This window comes from Urtica dioica, chromosome 4 (genome assembly GCF_054948205.1).
Source record: "Urtica dioica subsp. dioica isolate 48M chromosome 4, U.dioica_male_clone48M_v1_H2, whole genome shotgun sequence".
Lineage (NCBI taxonomy): Eukaryota > Viridiplantae > Streptophyta > Magnoliopsida > Rosales > Urticaceae > Urtica > Urtica dioica.
The window spans coordinates 48,517,698-48,536,350 of NC_142759.1; the positions used below are offsets into that span (position 1 = coordinate 48,517,698).

Consider the following 18,653-nt stretch of genomic DNA (forward strand, 5'->3'; position numbering starts at 1 on the left):
TTCAATCGGGGTTGTACCAGTGGTGATGTAATGCATGATTTCATCTCTCCAATCTCCCCTTCTATAGTTATTACTGCCGCGACTGTAGTAGCTATAAAAGGTTGCTTGATTGTCTCGATTGGTATAATTCTTTTCAAGCTGGATCCGAAGTGGATCCCAATGCGGTTAAAGCGTCTGCAGAGGTATTTTCACCCCGGGGGATTCGTGTCAGAGTGAATTGCTTGAACTGCGCCGTGAGGTCTTTTACGACCTTCAGATAGGCTTCCATTCGCTCGTCTCGCGTTTCGTACTCACCAGAATATTGATTAGCTACAAGAGTGAATCGCAGAAAGCTTGGACTTGCTTTACCCCGATAGCTGTGACTAATCGTATCCCAGCTATTAACGCTTCGTATTCGGCTTCATTGTTAGATGCGCGACGAAGTCGAGTCTAAATGATTTTTCGATTATTTTGCCGTGAGGGGATGGGTGGATTCATACCCCCTACCCCTTGTTTTGATGACGCCCTGTCTACTTTTAGTACCCAAGCGCCGTCAATTTCTGCATCGGCGGGATTTTCTCTGGGGAGTTCGACTAGGAAATCTACCAAAAACTTGTGATTTGGCGCATGTCCTAATTTGATGCTCGATGTCGTATTCGCTTAGTTCCATGACCCATTTGGTCAGTCTCCCCGACTGGTTAGGACTATGTAGGAAGCTCCTAAGTGGTTGGGTCATCATTACTATTATGGTATGAGATTGGAAGTATGGTCGGAGTTTCCGTGCAGCGAAAACGACTACCAATGCCAATTTTTCCATAATAGGGTATCGTGTTTCTGCATCGACTAACGACTTACTTACATAAAATATTGGTCGTTGATCCCCTTGCTCTTCCCTGACGAGCACTCCGCTAATTGCCGCTTGGGACACGGCGACGTATAGGTAGAGTGGTTCTCCCTTAACAGGTTTTGCGAGGATATGGGGTGTCGACAAGTATGTTTTTAACTCTTTAAATGCTTCTTCGCATTTTTCATCCCATTCTAGCTTTTTATTTCCTTTAAGGAGTCGATAGAATAGAAGGCTTTTGTCCGTAGATCGAGAGATGAAGCGATTGAGAGCGGAGATCCGGCCTGTCAATCTTTGCTCCTCGCGCCTGTTGCGAGGTGATGGCATTTCTCTTAGGGCATGCAATTGATCTGGATTTGCCTCGATTCCTTGATGGGTCACCAAGTACCCGAGGAACTTACCGGATGAGACTCTGAATGAACATTTCGTTGGGTTTAGCTTCATTTGATACTTGTTGAGTACTTTGAAACATTCTTCCAAATGTTCGATGTGGTCGTTTTCTCTTAGGGGATTGTTTTTTCAAAGTTGACCTTTTGGACTAAGTGGTTGGTTGCATACTTAGACTCAATCCCTAGTAATCCTGTCTTGAGGCTCTGCGAAAGGATGTGAGTGATCAAACCAATTTAAAAGGTGGCTAGTCAAAATTGGTGTATTGACATCTTGGCTAAGCATTAATGATGTGTCATTTACTTATAAAAGGAGATTTTTTACGGCCTTCTCTTGAGGGAGTAGATTGTCATTTCGTTTATAACACCTTTGGATTTTATCAAATCTTAAAAATCCTAAACTAAAGACTAATCATAAACTTGTTAAAACTCTTATAGGCATAATGTCTCTCAACCCTCTCTCAACCATCCTTTCCTCGAATAAACTCGAAGGGGAAAATTACGTCGACTGGAAACGTAACCTCGACATAGTCCTTACCGTCGACAAGCACAAATGGGTACTCACCACCCCTATCCTCAAACGAATGATGATTCGACACAAGAGGAAAAAGACACCCCGGCGGCCTGGCTCCGATCCGATGAGATTGCGAGGGGCTATATTTTGGCATCTATGAACAATGTGTTGCAACAACAACATCGTGACATCGAGACTGCCGCCGATATGCTCTACAATCTCCATGAGATGTTTGGTGGGCAATGACTTCAAGCAAGGCAACAAACGGTCTGACAGTTTATGAACTATCGCATGAAGGCTGGAACTCCCGTTAGAGATCATATGATGCTGATCATTAGTTATCTATACGAAATGGAGATCATTTGATCTAAGATTGATAGGGAGACTAAAATAGACATGATCTTGGAAACTCTCCCCGAGTCTTTTGATTCCTTCAAGCAGAACTACTCCATGAACAAGCTAGAGTACACTGTTACCGAGCTTATGAAGGAGCTTCACACTGCTGAGGGACTCACTAAGAAAAAGAGGACACAAGGAGAGGTACATGCTACTGCCTCCACCTCTGGATCTAAGAAGAGACCTCGCAAGGCTGAGAAGAAGAACCAACCTAAGGTTCAAAAGAAGAAGAAGACGCCAAAGGCTCCTAAGGTGGACAAGTCTAAACGACAAGTGCCACCACTGCAATGAGCCTGGTCATTGGCGTAGGAACTGTCCTGCCTAACTCAAAACTAAGGAAAAATGTATTGTACTTGTTACCGAAGCTTGCTTAGTAGCTGATAATGTATCATCATGGATTATTGACTCCACTGCTCCTAACCATATTTGCTGCTCCTTGACTGGTTTTAGGAAATGCAAAATCTTAGAGGAAGGCGACTTCTGCTTCAAGCGGGGTGATGGGAGCATGGTGTCTGCGAAGGCTGTAGGATCCATGATGCTGTCTTTTGAAGACCGCACTTTAAATTTGAATAATGTTTATTATGTTCCTTCCTTTGGGAAAAACTTAATATATGTTGCTCAACTTTTCGAGCAAGATTATTATTTAAAGTTTATAAAGAATGGAATTCGTATTTCTTTTTTCAAATTCTTTTGTCACTAATGCATGTATGAAGAATGTTCTTTTTTACATTTATCCCACTCAACCTTCTCTTTTAGACACTGAAATAGATATAGATCTAGTTAGGGAGCCAAAGAGGATCAAACTTCGTGATTCCTCCGATCTAACAAACTCAACATATCTTTGGCACTTAAGACTTGGTCATATTAGTCTAGACAGGATTAAGAGACTTTTAAGGGATGGTTCTCTCCAAGCCTCTGCAATAGGTTCACTACCTACTTGTGAATCTTGCATAGAAGGAAAAATGACTAAGTGGCCTTTCTCCGATAAGGGTCGAAGAGCCACTGAGTTGTTGGAACTAGTACATTCTGATGTATGTGGTCCGCTCAGTACACAGGCATGGGGAGGATACAAATACTTCGTTACCTTCACCGATGATTACTCAAGATATGGTTTTGTCTATTTGCTCAAACACAAATCCGAGACCCTTAACGTATTTAAGGTCTTTAGGGCTTTAGTGGAAAAGCAAACTGGCAAACAGATCAAAACTCTTCGATCTGATCGAGGAGGTGAGTATATGTCTGGAGAGTTCGATGAATTTCTTAAAGAAGAAGGTATCGCTTCTCAGCTTACCGCACCTGGCAAACCTCAACAAAATGGAGTGTTAGAGAGAAGAAACCGAACTCTTATGGATATGGTTAGATCAATGATGAGTTACTCATCACTCCCTCTTTCCTTATGGGGATATGCCTTCGAAACAACCGCATATATTCTGAACCAAGTTCCATCTAAAATGGTTCCTGGTACCCCTTATGAACGATGGATTGGCCGTAAAGTAAACCTAGGCCGCATCAAAATTTAGGGTTGCCCTGCAAACGTGCTGAGGCAAAAGACTAGCAAGTTGGCTAGTAGGTCAGAATTGTGTCTATTCATTGGATATCCAAAGGAAACCAAAGGTTTCACATTCTAGTCCTGAGGATGACAAGACTTTCGTTAGCATGAATGCTCGTTTCCTTGAAGAAGAATTTATGAAAGATGTAAAACCTAGAAGAAAAATTGTGCTTGAAGAAAAGTTTGGTGAGGAAGCTTCTACCTCATTTGTAAGAACTGTTCTTACCCCAACTGAAACACAACCTAACTCATCAGAATCTCGTCAAGTAGTACTTCGACGTAGTGGGAGGGCTACTCAAAAGCCTGACAGGAACATGTCTTATGGAGACTCTCTCGTAGCCGTCTCTGACATGAATGATCCTGTTTCCTATAGCCAAGCGATGGCTTGTTCTGAATCAAACCTTTGGCTTGACGCCATGAAAGTTGAAATGCACTCGATGTATATCAACAAAGTCTGGAAACTTGTAGACCTTCCTGAAGGGATTAACCCGTAGGGTGTAAGTGGATATACAAGAAGAAAAGGGGTCCTGATGGGAACGTCGAGACGTTCAAAGCTAAGGGTTATACCCAAAAGGAAGGGATTGACTATGAAGAAACCTTCTTGCCAGTCGCGATGCTTAAATCCATCCGCATACTTCTATCCATAGCTGCAGCTCTCGACTATGAGATCTGGCAAATGGATGGAAAGACTGCCTTCCTGAATGGCAATCTTGACGAGCGCATTTATATGGCTCAACCAGACGGTTTCGTGGAAGAAGGTCAAGAGACCAAGGAGTTGCTTAAGTCCATTTAGGGATTGAAGCAAGCATCTAGGTCATGGAATATTAGATTCGATGAAACTGTGAAGAGCTTCGGTTTTGAGCAGTCAATAGATGAGCCGTGTGTTTACAAGTTAAAACACAAAGGCAAGGTTGTGTTTCTGGTACTATATGTCGATGATATATTACTCATAGGTAATGATGTGGATAAGTTATATGAGGTTAAGGTCTGGCTGGCAAAACAATTCGATATGAAGGATATAGGAGAAGCCGCGTACATTATGGGGATCCAAATCTTTCGAGATCGAAAGAACCGGACTCTATCTCTCTCTCAAGCATCTTATATTGATAAGGTGATGGATCGCTTTTCGATGCAAGACTCCAAGAAGGGCCAAACACCCTTTACGTATTGAGTCTAACTCTCTAAGGACCAGTCTCCCAAGACTGCACATGAGATTGAGGACATGAGAAAAATTCATTATGCCTCAGCCGTATGAAGTCTCATGTATGTTATGCTTTGCAGTAGACCAGATATGTGCTTCGCAGTTAGCGTAGTTAGCCGTTTTCAATCCAACCCTGGACCCGAGCACTGGATTGCTGTTAAGCATGTTCTTAAGTATCTTTGAAGAACTAGGAACTTGATGCTTACATATTCAGGTATTGACCTGACTATGACGAGATATACTGACTCCGATTTTCAAGCGGATAAGGATTCCAGGAAATCCACTTTGGGATCTGTGTTCATCCTTAATGGTGGAGCTGTTGTGTGGATGAGTATTAAGCAATCTTGCATTGTTGACTCCACAATGGAAGCAGAATATGCGGCTGCTTGTGAAGCACCCAAAGAGGCATATGGCTTAGAAAATTCCTTAAGTATTTGGAAGTCATTCCAAACATCGACGAGCCCATGACCCTTTATTGTGATAATAGTGGGGCTGTCGCTAACTCAAAGGAACCTCGAAGCGATAAACGCTCTAAACATATTGAGAGGAAATACCATTTGATTCGAGAGATCATGAAGCGCGGAGACGTGGAGGTGAAGAAGATCTCAACGGTGGACAACCTGGCAGATCCATTCACCAAGGCCTAGCAAACAAGGTCTTCGACCAGCATCGGGAGGGATTATGCATGAAGGACTACTCATATCTTCTTTGAGTCTAGTGGGAGTTTGTTGTCAATGGTGCCCACAAGAAGAGTTGTAGTCTCTATTTATGTACATTTGATGTAATATAGTCTCACGAAGACTCTTGCTTGTAAATGCTAAATCATTAATAAAAGTTGAAACGTTCATTCATTCTTCCTTGTCTTTTTGAAGCTTTATGATAATCTATAGTCTTAAGTCCTTAAACAAATCTAACAACATATGAAGAGACAAATGTAGATTTGCATGAACAAACAATTCATGGTTTGCTTAAAACTCCATATTCACAATCTAAGGATCAAAGGACTATTGATCTCAGTACGATTGTTAGGAGAATCTATGATGTCTGGTTATGGGACATTGAGAGTTGGAGACTCTATAGTTCTTCTAGGTATCTTCTTGTTGTCAATGGTGCCCACAAGAAGAATAGTAGTCTTTACTTATGTATATTTGATGTAACAAAGTCTCATGAAGACTCTTGCTTGTAACTGCTGAATCATTAATAAAAGTTGAAATGTTCATGCATTCTTCCTTGTCTGTTTGAAGCTTTATGATAATCTATAGTCTTTATTCCTTAAACAAACCTAACAACATATGAAGAGACATGTAGATTTGCATGAACAAACTCTTCATGGTTTGCTTAAAACTGCATATTCACAATCTAAGGATCGAATGACTATTGATCTCAGTACAATTGTTAGGAGAATCTATGATGTCTGGTTATGGGACATTGAGAGTTGGAGACTTTATAGTTCTTCTAGGTATATTATGAAGGTACTGAATTGACCAGTGCACTTCTAGAGACAGAATAAGAACAAACCATTTAATTTCTTATGTCTCGAAGTCACTACGTATGAATTGCATCATGCTTACCTCAATCCCGAAATGAGACATGTCATTTCATAGCTTACGTATTCTCATTTGAGAAAGTCAGAGTTCGGATTCACTATGTGATTCTGAACAGGACCTATTGGTGAAATACTAAGTTATGAAGATGTGATGAGTAACTTTGTGAAGATCTCATAGATATGGAATTCATGTACAAGATTGCTGAAATGCAATGTATATCACCTCATGCTTTGTTCCTTGGAATGTGAATAAATGAACTGGCCAGTGTCCAAATTGAGTCATGACTTTATTGGATGAATCAATGTGACCTCTTAGCTCCTCGTCAATACATTGCATCTAACTTATTCACAAGCGACAAAGGAGTTGAGGAAAAAACAACTAGAAGGGTAAAATGGTCATTTTGTAAATCCCGACTAGCTGATGATATTCATGAAGGGTAAACATAGATAATATTCAGTGGATCTACTCATCACAATTAAGTTGAATTCTTGAGTAGAAAATAAATTCATTTGAACCGAGAGATTCTCTGTGTCAACTCTTTAGTGGAATCAGTTGACATTAAACTAAACTTGGAAAAGGTTTGTGAACTTTTGAGTCTAAGTATGTTAGCTCAAGCTTTGTTCATTTGGATCCATGAGGTCACTGTCAAAAATCATATCGAGTAAGATTAGTTAAACTAGAAGCTAAGTCAAAACAAGAACGAGACACGTTTTACGAAAATTGTGTAAAGGGTATTTTTGTCTTTTTGGACATAGGATAAAATGAATGTCAATAATTTTTTTTGACATTGTCATAGTATGACAAATAAACCACTCGGCCATAACATGTTATTTGGGCTTTGAGGATTAATTTCATTTCATGGAATTTTACATAAAAATTCTTAATGGGCCTTTCTTATGTTGTCATGAACAAATGAAGAAACATCTAGAAGCTCCTTCTAGATGCCCCTTGGCCGCCCAACATAGCTAGAAAAAGAGAGATTATTTTGTGCATTGATGTATAAAGATACTTGCTAAAAGAAAAAGAGGAAACAAATTTCCTCTACAAGGAAAGAGGAATTTCGGCCAAAGCAAGAGAGGAAGCAAAATAGGAAACAAATCCAAGGGCTTCTAGAAGCTCTCGTGGCCGTGTGAATGAGGAAGGAAGGAGCAAAATTTTGCTCATGAATATGTGATATCCTATAGAAGAGGAAACTACCTTGTTGAAGGAAATTCCTCTCATATAAATAGGGCCCTCATTCTCATTGTTTTCTTATTCCAAAGTTTAGAGATTGAGAGCTTCTCTCTCTAGCTTGGCCACCCCCCCCCCCCCCCCTCTCTCTCTCTCTCTCTAGTTCTTTTCGTTTTTGTTTTGGCACCTAGGTCTACATTTGACCTAGTGTTTTAACTCTTCGACTCTTAGACTTGTTCTTGAGTTGTCGTGTTTAAAAGTGCTCACACACTAATTCCTTCTAATCTCGAGTGATTTATGTGATAGAAACTTTCGTGGTTACTTGAGTTCCCGAAGAATGAAGAAAGACCTGCGTTGGGAGACGAATGTTTCAACCTTCCTAAGACTTCTCAACGTTCAAGCTTCACAAAAGTTAGTAAACGAGTATTGCTTTTAGATAGTTTTAAATATAAATATGTGCTTGCTCTTTGTCTAGGTTAGTAAAATCGTTTTACTAGTTTAAAAGAAAATTTTTATTTTCTACCGCTTGCTCGAAGCGTTAAATCTTTTCTTAACCCTAGATCAATTCCAACACTTCTGAATGTACTGAATTGACCAGTGCACTTCTAGAGACATAATAAGAACAAACTATTTAACCTCTTATGTCTCGAAGTCACTACGTATGAATTGCATCATGCTTATCTCAATCCTGAAATGAGACATGTCATTTCATAGCTTACGTATTCTCATTTGAGAAAGTCGGAGTTCGGATTCACTATGTGATTCTGAACAGGACCTATTGGTGAAGTACTAAGTTATGAATATGTCATGAGTAAATTTTTGAAGATCTCATAGATATGGAATTCATGTACGAGATTGCTGAAATACAATGTATATCACATCATGCTTTGTTCCTTGGAATGTGAATAAATGAACTGGCCAGTGTCCAAATTGAGTCATGACTCTTTTGGATGAATCAATGTGACTTGTTAGCTCCTCGTCAATACATTGTTTCTAACTTATTCATAAGCGACAAAGGAGTTGAGGAAATGACAGCTAGAAGGGTAAAATGGTAATTTTGTAAATCCAAACTAGCTGATGATATTCATGAAGGGTAAATATAGATAATATTCAGTGGATCTACTCATCACAATTAAGTTGAATTCTTGAGTAGAAAATAAATTCATTTGAACCGAGAGATTCTCAGTGTCAATTCTTTAGTGGAGTCAGTTGACATTAAGCTCTAAACGTGGAAAAAGTTTGTGAATTTTTTAGTCCAAGTATGTTAGCTCAAGCTTTGTTCATTTGGATCCATGAGGTCACTGTCACAAGTCATATCGAGTAGGATTAATTAAACTAGAAGCTAAGTCAAAACAAGAACGAGACAAGTTTTACGAAAATTGTCTAAAGGGTATTTTTGTCCATTAGGACATCACATGGTAAACTTGTCAATAAATAAGTTTTTTTTGACAAGTTCATATGATGAACAAGAAATAAAGTCACTCGGCCATGCCTTGAGGATTAATTTTCGGTTCATGGAATTTTACTTGAAAATTCCACACGAGATATTCTTATATTGTTTTGAACAAATAAAGAAGCATCTAGAAGCTTGTTCTAGATGCATAAATTTTGTGCATGACCATAGTGTGAAAGAGATTATTTTTGCCTTGAAGTATAAAGATACTTGCCAAAAGAAAAAGAGGAAACAAATTTCCTCTATGAGAAAATAAACCACACGGCCAAAGAGAGGGGAAAGAGAGCAAACAAAAGAGGAAATAAATCCTAGACAATTGTTGACTAGGATGGGCGAATTTTAGGAGAAATGGGCAACTAAGGATTGCTCATGAAGGCTTGAAAAAAAAGAGGAAACTACCTCTTTCCAATGCCAACCCTTCTCCTATAAATAGAGTCCTCATTCCTTTCATTTTCTCATCCCAACAATGTTAGAGATTGAGAGCTTCTCTGTCTAGATTGTCTAGCCCCCCCCCCCCCCCCCCCCCCCCCCCCCCCCCCCCTCGCTTCCCTTTTCGTTTTTGTTTGGCACCTGGGTCCACATTTGACCTAGTGTTTTAGCTATTTGACTCTTAGACCTTTTCTTTAGTCGTCGTGTTTAATAGTGCCTACACACTAATTCCTTCTTATCTCGAGTGATTTATGTGATAGAAACTTTTATGGTTACTCAAGTTCCCGAAGAACGAAGAAAGACGAGCTTGGTGGGGAGACGAGCGATTCAACCTTTCCAAAGGCTTCTCAACGATCAAGCTTCCATAAAGGTTAGTAAACGAGTAATGCTCTTTGATAGTTTTAATTTAAATATAAACATGTGCTTGCTCTTTGTCTAGGCTAGTAAAATCGTTTTACTTGTTTAAAAGAAAATTTTTATTTTCCGCCGCTTGCTCGAATCGTTAAATCTTTTCTTAACCCTAGATCAATTCCAACATCCATATTTGTAAATCACTTCCTCCCTAGACATAAGCTGTGATTAGCATGATAGTGGCCTTTTAGCGAATGAGTCAAAGAGTGCGGTAATATGATCCAGTGTCCATGATCACTTCAGGATTTTGATAAAGTGTCACTGTGACCATCATTTGTGACCTCGGTTAGTGTGTCGTAACGGTCGTTAAACGACACATCTACAATCAAGACATGTCCCGATCGTATACCTACCACAAGCGTAGAATGCTCCCACTAAGTGATCAACCTTCACTTATGTTTCACATATATGATTTCAAATTCAGCTACCTAGGCTTGAATCAGTCATCGACCAGTTTTAGTTCACCGCTCAAGCTCAGATGTTGTGCATGTGACTCAGTTCGATACGGAGACTATGAGTTGATGAATGTTTGATAAATCTTAATATATAAGAAATTACGTTTTCGATTCGAATAAATTATAAATGGTAAAACTTTATTTTATTAATAATTCAACGAGAATTTACAAAAGCATCTTCTCGTGGGCAAGAATTCCTTACAATCTCCTACTTTGACCTATAGAACATGTGGCATATATCTAAGATCCATCTCTTCTATGTGTTTCAATAACACACGTTCAGGTAGCCCCTTAGTCATCGGATCCACGATGCTATCAAGAGTCGAGATCTTCATTACAGCCACGTCTCCCCTCCAAACTATCTCCCTTATGAGGTGGTATTTTCGCTCTATATGCTTTCCTCTCTTATGGATGCGAGGTTCATTCGAGTTTGCAATCGCTTAAGTGTTATCACAGTGGAATTGTACACACTCGTTCATATCAGGAACTACCTCCAGTTCGGTTAAGAATTTCTTAAGCCAAACAACCTCTTTGGCTACCTCGGGTGCTCTAATATATTCAGCTTCCATCGTAGAGTCCGCGATACTAGATTGCTTAACGCTTCTCCAGACAATCGCCCCTCCATTGAGAGCGAACACTGACCCAGACGTTGACTTCAACATGTCACGGGCTGCTTGAAAATCAGAGTCAGTGTATCCCTGCACCACCAAGTCATTATTTGTGTACACAAGCATTATGTCCCTAGTTCTCTTAAGATATTTGAGGATATTCCTAACAGCTATCCAATGATCAAGACCAGGATTTGACTGGTATCTACTAACAACTCCCTCTGCATAGCATATGTCGAGTATAAGTACACAACATGGCATACATCAAACTCCCAACTGTTGAGGCATATGGGACTCGACTCATATCCTCCACTTCTTGAGGTATCTTAAGACACTGCTCTGTAGATAAGGCTAACCCTGAGCGCATCGGTAACAATGTGCCATGAGTATTTTTCATCGAGAAGCGGGCAAGTACCTTATCAATATAAGTGCCTTGAGACAGAGCTAGTAATTTGTTCTTCCTATCATGAATGATTTGGATTCAAAGAACAAAAGCTGTATTTCCCAAATCTTTCATTTGAAATTGCTTTGCCATCCATGCTTTTATGTCATACATGATCTCAATATCTCTTCCTATAAGAAGGATATTGTATACATAAAGAACTAAGAAAACCACTACCTTTCCCTTTGAGTACTTGTAAACACAAGGCTCATAAAGGTTTTGTTCGAAACCATAAGTCTTGATAACCTCACCAACCTTTGGTTCCAAGATCTAGATGCTTTCTTAAGTCCATAAATGGACTTCAATAACTTGCAAACCTTATGCTCTTGACCCTTTTGTATGAATCCGTCTGGTTGAGCCATATAGATTTCTTCTTCCAGATAGCCATTCAAGAATGCTGTGTTTACATGTATTTGTCAGATCTCATAATCATAATGAGCGGCAATAGCCATAAGAACTCTGATGGATTTAAACATGGCCACATGAGAGAAGGTTTCGTTGTAGTCGATTTCTTCTCTTTGGGTGAAACCCTTAGCCACAAGTCTAGCCTTATAGGTTTTGACTTGTCCATCAGCTCATTTCTTTCTCTTATAGATCCATTTACACCCAATTGGTCTAATTTGTTCGGGAATCCAGACTGAGTTTGAGTGCATAGACTCTATCTCTTGATTCATGGCTTCCAGCCATTTATCTTTAATGAAGTCGACCATTGCATCATTAAATGACATGGGGTTGTCGTCGCTCGCATCCAATGCAAAGACGTTTGCTTCAAAGCCAAGATATCGGTCAGGCTCTCTAGAGACCCGCCCACTACGACGAGGCAATGTAGCACTTGGACCAACATTTGTATTTTCTTCTTCATCTCCCACACTCACATCAGTTGTAGGTGGAGATGGTTCCCCTTGGACGTTAGTCTTTGAGGTTGGTCTAATCGTTTCCTCGAGTACAATTGTACTAAGAGGTTTATGTGTTTTAACATAATCATCTTCAAGAAAAGTAGCATGAGTAGAAACGAATGTTTTCTTATCCATAGGAACATAGAATATACCTCCTCTCGTCCATTCTGGATATCCAACAAAGAAACATAAGTTCTTTTTCGGTTCCAGTTTACTTACCTTCTTTTTCAAGATGTGAGCGGGACAACCCTATATATGGAAGTGACGCAAGCTAGGATTAGCTCCATTCCATAATTCCAATGGGGGTTTTGGATATTGATTTAGAAGGAACATGGTTCAAGACGAATACAACAGTTTGCAAAGCATAACCACATAAAGATGTTGAGAGGAAAGAATAGCTAATTTATTTTCAGGGGATATTACATATAAACCATTGTATAAATGAGCATCACATAAAATTCTTCCATCAGAAGAAATACTAATAGCATTTTCATTCATTGACAAAGAATATTTATGTTTTTGTAACTCAGAAACTGAAATAAGGTTTCTACAAACTAAAATAAACTGAATCAAGTATCAGATATTTATTTCAAATCGAAGTCGAACTACTCCTAAAGCTTTAGCTGTGACGGACTCTCCGTTCCCCACTCTAAGTTGTAGTTCATCTCCATTCGATTCCTCCCAAGAATCAAACATCTGTAAAGATGTACAAACATGATTAGTTGTACCCAAATCAATTATCCAGGACGAGAATGAATCCCCAGCATAAAATACCTCTAATACATGTATGTTTGTGAATGGGAAAATACCTCCACAAGACTCTGGGAACAAGTCTATACTTCGTCATCATCATCAGAGATGTAGATGACCAAAGGCTCTCCGACTGCGAGAACATTCTCCATGGGTTGTCTTACCAGAGAGTAATAATGAGATGGGATTGCCACTCCACCAGAGTGCAATCTATAAAGGCACTCGTCTTTTATTAAACCATCACGCTAGGCTATAAGTTCAACTTGGAACTTCTTCATGACATACTTCGGGCCGAGACCACGAAAGTATTCTTTGAAGCCAGCATACTCCTCGGCGAGGGATTCAAGAACAATTTCCACCTGAGTAGTCTCATCTATCTCAGTGCCATAGTAGCCGATCAGATTCAATCTATCGGTCATTGACTTCATGTGGTCGATGGCACACTCTTTGTTCTTCATTTTAGTATCCATAATTTATTTCAATAAGGAATAGTTTGAAGCCATGCCGAAATTAATAAAATACAAGTACATAAATAATTATTCAAAAAGAAAAACATTCATCAATATAGTTTAGGAAATAAAAACATGATTTAATAACCACAGGGAAAAAATACTAATCTCTAAAAAACCCAATTTTTATGTTCCATGATAATTCACCAATAGCCACAGTCCGTTTCACTAAGGTGATGTAACGGAGTGCACCTAGCGAAAATGAGGACCATCTCAGATTAGTAAAGCAATCGTGGTCCATGTACATTCATACTATGCTTACTTACTACCAGTTTTATAGGAATCGTTGGCCATGTGAGACAACCACCGGTCATTTCATACTTGAGTCGACCCAACATTTCAGCAGACAAAGCTTAGCCCGTGCATGCTGGGAAGCCTAGGTCAAGCACGAGATCCACTTTTCTACCTATCATCAGAAACACAATTTTCATATTGGAATGCGCTTAGACCTTCCGAAGGGAACGGACCACCATGTCTAAAAGACCGCCGGTCACGAGGCGAGCAAGACCTAATTCCGTGACCAAATCATGTTGAATAAATAAGAAAGCCTATATCATAAGCGGAAGCGTACTTGATGAATCCATGACGGTTGGTCTTCTAGATCAACACGTATACCCTAAAGAGTCTTTTATTTCTCTCTTGTTTCACTCTGACGACAGGATATCAGAAAGTGACAAATTAGTACGTGTAATCTAGGGACCAGCGCATTTATAGGTAACTATTAGGTTAACCTAGCAGACTTTCTACTTCATCTCATCATAGAAATAAAAACTATAGTAGTCTACACATTAAAGACCCACAACTTATCAGATATATTAAAACTCAATATCCGTATACAAAATTAGATCATTTTAAACGGGCTATCTTTATTGACAGTTCGTAACACATAATTATTTAATATAAGCCCAACGTTGGAATAAGGATCCAATATGGTTGATCAAAGATCCAACAATTAGTCATTATAGTAGTTATATTTTACCAACTTCTAAATTCACGAAGTCTCGTACCTATAATCTATATAGGGATAGAAATTGCCATGTGGACATGGCTTGCTTTCCGTCTTATATATTGAAGTTGATATATTTGTAAGAAGGATTAGTTTTGAAAACATGGATATATAGCTGTTACTTGTCCAATTCAATCTTTGGTTTATAACATTACAAGTCACATGCATGCTTTTCTACACATGTATGTCTGTCTATCTCTGCCACAATTATGTATATGTGACACTATACGCATGTTTCTCAGGCGAGGTTGATATAACTGAATTTATGCGCATTACATCCAAATTGTCGGTGATTATTGTTTATCTAAAGTAAATGTCTAATAAATAATAAATATGATCGCTTGGTATTTAAAAGAATTTACATGAATTTCGCATAAGGTAATTAAATTGATAATTGTAGTATTGTCAAAGCGTTAGTTGGTGGGTATTTATAAGAAGTTCTTTATTTTGTGCTCGTACATGTAGCCAATCAATTATACAAGGGAGTGGTTTACTTTTTTATGTCATAATTTGAGAAGTTGTGGTTAAAATAATATTTTAATTTAATGTATTAATCTATCTATTTAATTATTTTGTGATATGATAATGTTTATTATTATATAATGAGTGAAAATTGTTATATTGGGAATATAAATATGACATATGCTATATGAGTATATAATATATACATATACAACCTTGTTTGGTTAAACGTGTAGAAGTCTTATATCTTTTTTTTTATTTGAAACACCAGCAATTTCATTCAACAGCAATCCCTTAAGATTGCACTGCGCACAAAATGCGTTACATCAGTTAGGGAATAAAACCCAGCAGCATAATTCAAATCAGCGCCCTTACATATATTATGAGCCACTGAGTTTATGCTTCTAGGAACCCAAACGCTTTTAAAAACCTCAAAAGAACCAGTAGCTACTCTAATCTGATCAAAGAGCGGTTCCAAGTTCCAATTCGGACAGCCATCTTCGCTTCCAATGCCGTCTTCGCCGTAATAGAGCTTCTCCAAATCCAAAGCACCTTCCCCGACTCGTCTCTCGCCACCATACCCACCGCAACTCCCGTGCTTTGAAAACTTGCATCGACATTTACTTTAGTCTCACCAGGAAGAGGTTTTTGCCATCTACGTCCGTTAGTGCCCCTTCTATCTTCGTGATCATTTTGCTCAGCCGATTTAATCAGGAGATTCCACCATTCATTGCTGTCATTTCGAATCTCCTGAATTTGCCTTTCCGAGTTCTCCACTCGACCTCTGAAGAGTCGGTCATTTCTCCATCTCCACACTGCCTCAATGATAGTGGCTGAAATCAACAAGAACCATCCCTTCTCGCTACCCAGTTTCTCCGCCTCTTTGTCTCTATCCAGGATGTCCTGTACCCACGTTGTTCCACACTTCTCGCCAACAGCTTCCCAACGGCACCCACAAGACTCCGACATCGAGTAGCGACGCGCATAAGGACAAGTAAAGAACACGTGTTGTATCGTTTAAGCTTCAGTCCCGCAGATTCCACAGGTGATATCAACCATGGGGAAGCAGCAACCTCCACCTGGTCGGAAGACAATTCCTCGCCATTCTCCACAGCAACAATTTTTTATTCTCTAGCAGCTTGGAGTTCCAGATTCTTCGCCACATCTCGTCATTCGGATTGAAGGTCGCTCCCGCCACTGCTCGGTAAGCAGATTTGAGCTCAAATCTTCCTTTCGACGAGCCCAACCACACCAGTCTGTCTTCTTTTGGTTCCTTCAGGATCTTTACTTCCGCTGCGAGCCTTCCTAATTCTGGGCCCAACCAATCAGCCAGCTTCTCATGATTCCACTATCTCAATCTCGGAATTAAGAAATCACTAACCCTTGTTGGCTGCGGCCCCGCTCCCTGCCGCAGATTCCAAACTTCCGCCTCTTGAAGCCAATTTACTCCTATGATTAGGATAGATCTTCCACTTCCGATCAAAAAGCACGAATTGGTCCGAATGATATTTTGGGTTGCCATGATATCCCTCCAGCCTCCCGAGTCACCCTGCCTCAGCTCACATTGGAAGAAGCTCTTGTTCCCACAATATTTATCTTTAAGAATAGTCACCCAAAGAAGTCTTGTATTTGCCGCCATATGCCACCCTAGCTTGCATAGCATCGCCGTGTTGATGTCTTCGAACTTACGGAACCCCAACCCCCCTGCGACTTTGGTTGACATATGTTATTCCAACTAGTGAGCGCTAGGAAGCCTTTTTCTTCATTCTTCCCCGTCCTCCAAAACTTCCTTGTCACTTTGTCAAGTGATTGACAAAAGTATTTCGGTAGCCGGAATGTCGCCATCGCATACACCGGAATACTTTGGATGACCGATTTAACAAGGGTACCTCGGCCTGCCCTCGAGATAGTCTTCGCCATCCATCCTTCGAGTCTTCCGTAGACTTTCTTTTTTAGTTTGGTGAAGCTTGCTCCTCGATTTCTCCCAAGGAATAAGGGGTTCTCGAGGTAATGTATGTCTCGTTTGCATTCCACCATGCCCAACCAACTCGCAATCTCTCTCTGATGGTAGTCTGAGCTATTCGAAGAGAAAATCAGTCCGGATTTTTGAACATTCACACATTGCCCGGACCACTCTTGATACTTTTGGAGACACTTCCACACCACTTTCACTTCGTTTTCGCGGGCCCGACAAAAAAGTATTGTGTCGTCCGTGAACATCAAATGAGAGATATTTATCCCACTCCTACCAATGTTAATACCGTGGAACCCTCATTGTCCCTCTTCCCTCACTAGCAACCTACTCAAGACTTCGGTAGCTAAAATGAATAAATAAGGGGATAAGGGATCTCCTTGACGGAGCCCCCGGGAAGGAGTCTTTTTCTCAAGAGGGCTCCTGTTGAGTAGGATAGTATAGGAGGCCGTGGTGATGCATTTCTCAATGAGCCCTACAAACTTCTCCGAGACCCCAAAGCATCTTAGCACTTGAAGTATGAAGCTCCACTTCATCCTATCATACACTTTACTCATATTTATTTTGATTCCGAGAAGACCACCTAGCCCATTCTTCCTCTTCAACTTTGCCACCACCTCTCTAGCCACGATGGTGTTTTCCGCGATCCACCTCCCGGGCACGAAAGCTGATTGGAACGGCGAAATCATTGCGTCTAAGTGTCTCCGAAGCCTTACCGCGATGATTCGAGTGATAACTTTAAAGCTAAAGTTGCAAAGGCTTATTGGCCTAAAGTTACCAAAAGTCTCCGCTCCTTCCACTTTCGGAATGAGAACCACGTGCGCAAGGTTGATGATCTTGAGAAGTTTCCAATTCCGGAAAAATTCTTGCACAAATTTGACCAACGAATCACCCACGACATCCCAAAACTTCCGGTAAAAGGCCCCTTGTAATCCATCCGGTCCCGGTGCCTTCGTTGCGTTCATGAACCAAACCGTCTTTTTCACCTTTACCTCCGATGGGATCGATGTAAGTCTAACATTATCTTCCTCTCCCAGCATCGGAGTTATCAATTTTTCCAAATCCATAGGAAACTTAGGATTCGAAGAATTGAATAACTCCGTATACTTGAGATTAAGGAACTTGCCAATCTCTTCACGGCTATGAAGGTGCTCCCCCTCATCCGTCATGACTCGGCCTATGTGGTTCCTCTTGCTTCTTACCAAGGCAGCCGTGTGAAAAAATCTCGTATTCCGATCTCCATCCTTCAGCCACATCTCCCTTGATTTTTGCCGCCACACCGACTCCATTTTCCTATTAATATCCAACATCTCAAGGCTCACACTCGCTTCTTCTTCAAGGCTTTCCCTCGAAATCCCCCCGCTTTGCAGCTCCACTAGTCTTGCCTCGCACGCCTTTAGCCTAGCTTTCTCTCTGTTCCATCGCTTCGCTTGCTACGTCTTGAGTTCGCGCGCCACCTCTTTAGTCTTCATGTGCAACTTCCAGCTATGGAACCCCGAGACTTCCATCTTCCAAGCCTTCTCCACCGAATCCCTGCAAAACTCCTCCTCTGCCTAAGCCTCATAGAACCAGAACGGGATCCACCTTCTTTCTTCCTTCAAAAAACAATCAAGTAAAATAGGAGCGTGATCCAACCCGACAATTACTCGATTGCGCACCCCTTCTTTTTCAAAC

At 40.3% G+C, this 18,653-nt stretch overlaps 1 protein-coding gene across 1 annotated transcript; it reads right to left on the reverse strand.

Annotated features, from left to right (window-relative positions):
* Positions 1 to 16,058: 16,058 nt before the first annotated feature.
* LOC149401767 (uncharacterized) lies at positions 16,059 to 16,852 on the reverse strand. The gene is made up of 3 exons (XM_089610883.1): positions 16,697 to 16,852; positions 16,389 to 16,583; positions 16,059 to 16,340 (listed from the first exon to the last, which is right to left on the reverse strand). The coding sequence occupies exons 1-3, from the start codon at positions 16,850 to 16,852 to the stop codon at positions 16,059 to 16,061; spliced, it is 633 nt and encodes a 210-aa protein (XP_089467009.1).
* Between the last annotated feature and the right edge of the window lie 1,801 nt (positions 16,853 to 18,653).